We start from the raw sequence: 6,290 nt of genomic DNA on the forward strand, positions 1-6,290 counted from the left end.
ATGCAGTATCGCGTGGTGTCTGCCTCTAAGGTACCTCTAAGGAGTGCAGAAGGGCACCACAGAGGCCTAGTTGTATTAGGTTGGTTAGTGTTTTGTGGCAAACTCCACTCTGCTAAGAGAGGCTCGGAGGTGTGGAGATTGCTCCATGACATGAGTGGGGGGGGTTATGCTCTAATAAGTGCTTTTTGCCCTGAAATGAGTGGAGGATACATTCCCAAGGTCCTTTGCTGGGGCTGTTCTCAGCATCTCCCTATGTAATAGGAACATACTATGGTCTCCCATTTTGTACATGTGAGCAGCTGAGGAGCAGAGACATGCCTCAGGTCATGCAGAGGGACTGTGGTGCAGCAGGGATTTCAGTCCTTTTCTCCTGAACCCTGGGATAGTGCTGCACATTACAGGCCATTGGAGACCAAAAGCTAGACAAACTCCCAAGTGATGCTAACAGTTGGGGGTGGGTTCTTTTGGTAGGGGACCCCTTGTGCTGTTGGAGGTAGAAAGTGGTTGTGCTCATGGATAGTCCCTGGTCTCCCCAGAATGCCCTGCCTCTGCATCTAAACTGCATGGGTGACTAATATGTCTAAAGGGTGCCAGTGTTTGGTGTTAGGCCTCCCAGTTGACTGTCTGCAGTGTTCAGGTACCTTTGGTACACTGGATGAAACGTGCAAGCATGTCTGCAGTGTCTGAAGCTGTGCTGCAGCGTGCCTGTCCTGAGAGTTTGGTGCCTCTTAGAGGCTCCTGTCAGCTGCATTTCTGACTGTCCTCCCCCCCACCCCTCTCTCTCTTGTAGCACGATGGGAAGCCCTTTTGCCACAAGCCCTGCTATGCGACACTGTTTGGACCCAAAGGTATGTCTGCATTCCTGACCCTTCTTCTCTTTGGCTTCCTTCCTCAGGGTTTTTATTTCCTGCACTTCCAGGGCTGCAGCCCTCCATTGAATTATTCATCGGCCTTGTCTCCTCCTGTCTTGGCTGACAGGAGGGTGTTTAGGATGCTGAAAACGGCCCAAGAATAGGATAGCACAGGCTAAAGCTGTGTCAGGATTTTTCTTTAGGAAACCCAGAATGCCTCCAAGTCAGTGTTTCTGTTTCTTGGGCCCCCAAGCCATGCACAGTGTGGCTCAAGATCAGCAGTAAGTTTTAATGGGACGTGTTCTTTGCAGACCTGGATGTGAGATAGTGCGGAAACCTCCTGTCAAAAGAGTGGAGGAATGAAGTCATGACAGTTCTCTGCTAACTAATTCCCCTACAAGCTGCAGGGAGGGTTACTGCCTCCAACTATGTCTACTCCCAGCAGATAAAATGGTCCCAAGGTAAAAACAGCGTGGGAGGCAGATAACCTTGGCTCATACATGGGAGAAGGGTTTTGAGGCTGCTGTTTATGCATTTCAGGCCTGCCTAGCTGTGTGTCTTCAAAAGGTCCAATTTGAGTAAGTGTCATCCCTGAGCAAGCCGGACATAGGTGTGCTGAAGAGATAGGCAGTGCGGCCTTTGCAGCTGGTTGTGCCCAGTTGGCTTTGGCCTAGTGGGAGGCTTAGAGCCTGGAAGGGTGTCTGGGATATGACCTCTATAAATGCTGCTGCTCTTGTTGCAGGTGTGAACATTGGTGGAGCTGGGTCCTACATCTATGAAAAGCCTCAGATTGAAGGGCAGACGGCTCCAGGGCCCATTGAGCATGTTTCAAAGGTGGAAGAGAAGAAGGTCAGCGCCCCACCCAAAGGACCTAGCAAAGGTTGGTGCCAAAGGGGGTCACCCCACTGCCATAAATTGAATGCTGCAGGTTGACCAGGGAGCTCCAGTAAGGGAGGAGAGTATTAGGGGTGATTGGTGATTTGGGGATTGCAAAATGAATGGACAGGTGAGGTAAGGGCAGACTGGACAAGAATGGTAGCTAAGACTTTGACTGAGTTGGCTGTGCTGTGGCTCCCTACAGATGCTGCTGCGGTCTGTGCTTGGAGCCTGTGGGGGACTGTGACTTGACCTGTACAGTGATATAATGGGCCTTAGCATTTGGGCCCAGTGCACTGTTGGCGTTCTTGGCTGTCAGAACTGTGTCTCTGCTAGTATGGCCCCCTGGGCTCTGGCTGCCTCACAGGATTCAATGATTTTGTGATCTGGGCCAACTCTAGCCCTCTGGCTCCAGTGCATCCTTGTGGGCTTTGCTGAACTGGTATGTGGGCTCTTACAGGATTGCCCTGGATTCACATTAGTCTCATTTCTGATACAGTGCTCTCTGCTGCCCCACAGCTGCTGGCTCCTTTCCTGGTATGCACTGCTTGGGGAGCCCTTGACAGGCACGGTGGAACAGCGCCACGGGGAGACTATTGGAACTATTGCAGCTTGTCCAGAAATCAGCTCAGAGAGGGTACCGGTGGGATTGAATTGGCTCTTAAGCCTGCCAAGAGTTCATCTACCCCAGGTGGATGCTTAGGATACTCGTAAAATGTGTGGACCCTAAAGTGCTTTGTTGGTAGCCAAGGCCTCGCTTTTGGAGCAGTAAAGTTCCCCACTGGGTTTACTTATTCATCAGCTTGCAGCTCTCTTGACAGCTCTGGGTTCTCAAGTGTGTGCTTGTGTTCATCCCCAGCCCTTCGAGTCCTCATGGGGTGAATGTTCTCTCAGATAATCTCTGGTTTTGAGGAGCTGGGCTGTTGCAGCAAAAATAACGGCTGTTATAACTCAGGTCCTGTGTTCAGGTGTGGATGTACATGCATACGTACATGTGTACATTCACTCTGGAGTAGCTGATGTCTGAAGGGGCATAAGTCCCACATCAGTTTTAGCTCATTGTGTCAGCTACAGATGGGAGTAGTCTGTGCTTTGTTTCCCAGTGTGTTTGTTTTCCCTTGCACAAATGCTGTAGCACAGACAGATGCTCAAGTTGCAGAGGAAATTCTTGGAGGGGGTTCACCCCCCTGAACCTTACTACTACTTGCTTGTGGGGTGCTCTCCCTCCACATTTTTCACCAGCGCGTGCGTGCGCGCACACACACACACACACACACACACACACACACTCACTCTCTCTCTCTCTCTCTCTCTCTGCATCCTTGCTGGGTCTGTGCTCCTCCCCTCTGTATCCTCCCTCTGTTACTATGTTATGCATTGATCAGAGACTTGCATGGCAAGCTATCCTAGGAGAGGCTGAGGGATCTCGAACTCTTCAGCCTAAAAAAAAGATGACTGAGAGGAGACCTGATTGTGGCTTACCGCTATATCAGAGGCGCACATCAGGGGCTTGGTGAACAACTGTTCACCAGGGCACCCTGGGGGAAAAATAGAAACAATGGCCACAAACTCCTGGAAGATACTTTCAGGCTGAACATTAGGAAAAACTTTTTTCACAACTGGGGTGTCCAGACTGTGGAGCAAGCTTCCCCCAGAGATGGTGCAATCATCTACCCTAGAGGTCTTCAGCAGAAGACTGGATGGTCACCTGGCTGGGGTCACCTGACCTCAGATGATTTCCTGCTCCTGCAGGGGTCTGGACCCCGGTGACGCTTTGGGATCCCTTCCAGCCCTGTGATTCTATGATTCATGGAATTGATTTTCGAATCCCCGCCCAACTGGGATCTGCTGAGCTACTGCAGGGACCACGATGGGTTGTTGCTTTTTCAGTGATAGCTTATCAGTGAGGAATGCTGGCTCCTGCTTCAGTGACAAACAACACTTGTTTGAGACGGCAGGGCAGGAGGGAGGATACTATTTCTTATACGGCTTGAAGAGACCAGCCCTAGTTTCTAGTGGTGGGCTTTAGCCTGTTGATTCTGCAGTGGATGGAAACCTTTGGCTCAGGCACTGAGTAGAGCCCTCTGCCATCATGAGGTGCCAGAATGACTGGCCAGTGCTGTCAGAAAAGCCAGATGGCCCCGGTACCATCAGGGGGAGCATTTGTTCTAATTTTGTCAGGGTTTCAAACTGTTTTCTTTTTGTTCCAGCCTCCAGTGTCACCACCTTCACTGGAGAGCCCAACATGTGCCCACGCTGCGGGAAGAGAGTCTACTTTGGTAAGCCCTGTTAACGCCCTGGTGGTGGTTTCTTTCCTATGAGCTCCCAGCACCGGGCAGGGCCCATGGGGTCAGTGCTGTACACAGACATGAAAAGAGAGAGTTCCTGCCTCAAAGAGCATGAAATCCTAAATGGAAATGGCTGCTGGGAAGCAGCAGCCCCCAGAGATTAAATGATGTGCCCAGGGTCATGTTGAGTGTCTGTAGCAGAGTCAACAGTGGAACCCAGGCTGCTGGGCTGAGATCTGGGAGCCCTAATCACAAGGTCGTGCTTCCATCGTGGGGAGATGTTGGTTGCTAAAGGGGGGATCTGGAGGATATGACCACATGAGGGGACAGGAGCTGCTTCAAGAGGCTTTCAGGCAACCTCAGGCAGGTTGCTGCCCCTCTGTTTGTCCTCCCATTTTGTTTGGCAAGTGCTCTGCACAATGCTTAGCAGGGACCTCTCATAATACCGACAGTCCCTTGTACTGCTGTGCAGTGACAGCCCCCCATTTACCTTGCTCTACCTTTGCTAGTCAGTAATTCTGCACCTCCCCAGAGGTGCAGGGGAGCTAGCACTGGGGAATGCGTGACTCGGACAGACTTAAGCCAAGGCAGGCATTGAAGAGCTCCCTCTGATTGTGTTGCTTTTGTCTCCACTCCAGCTGAGAAGGTAACTTCGCTGGGGAAGGACTGGCACCGGCCCTGCTTGCGCTGTGAACGCTGCAGTAAGACTCTAACCCCTGGGGGCCATGCTGAGGTGAGGACTGGGGACGTGTCCTGACCTGACTGACTGCCTGGCATTTATTTTCTCCCTCTCAAGCAGGCATTCCCCTTCCCCAGGCATGTGTACAAGTAGGTGTTCCTTGGGTGAGCCCATTAAGGGCAGTGAAGGACTGAATGCAACTTCTAAAATATAAAATCCCCTCCGAAGGAGCCTTTCATGCTTCTGCTCTGCTCTTCGCCTTGAATGCCACTCTGTGAAGCAAAGAAGGTGTTTCGTCTGGGGGAAGTGGTATCTGTAGTTGGGCTGCACCCAGCAGGAGACCTTATTTGACCTGCTTGATGATGAATCCATTGATGGTGCAGATCACCTGGACAGGGGAGTATGGCAGGCTGTGTATGGCAGGCTGGGGCTTGCTGAGGGGAACCAGGAGTTGGTTTCTACTTGGGACCTGGGTTCTTGTGCTCCTGACCAGCATTACATCTTCCGCTTCCACCTCAGGGGGGCTTGTAACCAGAACTCTGTATGTGATGCCCTGTGCCAGGTATTTACTAAGTAGAGGCTGCGTTCTGACAGTATTGGGTTCCCACTTTGCTCTTAGCACGGCCCATGCATCCCCAAAGCTAACGTGATGTGGCCAAAACCCATGTGAGAGAGCAGAGGTGTGAGCAATCCTGGGCCCTCATTGTCCAGCAAGACTTTTTCTGGCCATTCCTTCCCCCTGGGTGCTGGAGCTATGGGAGAGGGCTAGACACCAAACTCCCCTTCTCCAGATGTTGGTGCAGGCTCCTTCCTCTCCACTGAGGTGCTCTTGCACTGTGTGGTCCAAGGTACACCAAACACTCAATTGGGCATTGGCCTCTTTCTAGAGGGGAGCACACACCGAGGCAGTGCTCCTGACTCCACCGCATTGAAATAGGCACAGAGGGCTCATCCTGTGCTGTCCAGTGCTTGGGTCCTTGCAGGCTGCCTGCTGCCTGAAGTGGGGCCATGATTAGAGCTCCTCTGTAGCTAGGTCACTGGCTGTAGAAATGGGCAAGCAGTGCTGAACACAGTCCCAAGGCTTTCCTACCTATGTAGCCTTAGCCAGTATTCTCATTCCACTGCCCACTGCCCCCGCATTTCATGACTTAGGCACCTATTCCTACTGCTCACGGGCTTGTTCAGCAACTCCAGACTTGCCCACCAGAGGTCAGAGCAGATTTGAAATGAGAAACTAGTGCTGGTGATGGAGGAAACCTCTGCTGTGGGAAGGCTGGGATGGGAGGGAAAAGCCTGTGATCGGCTATTCTGCTACTCCCAGCACAGTGTTAAGTGGGGTGGGTGAGTGCCACTATGAGCAGCTGCCACTACTGGGGGTTGGAGTGGTGCTGGCATAGGGAGAAAGAAGGCTAGGACTGAGCTGGGGTGGAAGCGTTTTTCTGCCTGCTTCTGTCCCACAGCTCTGTGTGCCCTTTGGCATGCACAGGGGAAGCACTAGACAGCTTCCAGGTCAAGCAGCATTCTCTTCCCCAGGCACCAGTGCAGGTGGCACAGGACTCATAGTTTCTAGGGTCGGAAGGGACCTGAGCAGATCAT

General features: G+C 52.1%; 1 protein-coding gene across 1 annotated transcript in view; it reads left to right on the forward strand.

The window, feature by feature from the left end:
- Positions 1 to 6,290, forward strand: part of LOC109287053 (cysteine-rich protein 2) — a 60,189-nt gene that overhangs the window by 52,010 nt on the left and 1,889 nt on the right. Inside the window, exons 3-6 of the mRNA XM_019501991.1 lie at positions 791 to 848; positions 1,594 to 1,731; positions 3,938 to 4,006; positions 4,654 to 4,748. Coding sequence (XP_019357536.1) covers positions 791 to 848; positions 1,594 to 1,731; positions 3,938 to 4,006; positions 4,654 to 4,748 — 360 coding nt within the window. The remainder of the gene's footprint in view (positions 1 to 790; positions 849 to 1,593; positions 1,732 to 3,937; positions 4,007 to 4,653; positions 4,749 to 6,290) is intronic.

This window comes from Gavialis gangeticus, unplaced genomic scaffold, assembly GCF_001723915.1.
Source record: "Gavialis gangeticus isolate Ggan-Ray unplaced genomic scaffold, GavGan_comp1, whole genome shotgun sequence".
Classification (NCBI taxonomy): Eukaryota; Metazoa; Chordata; order Crocodylia; family Gavialidae; genus Gavialis; species Gavialis gangeticus.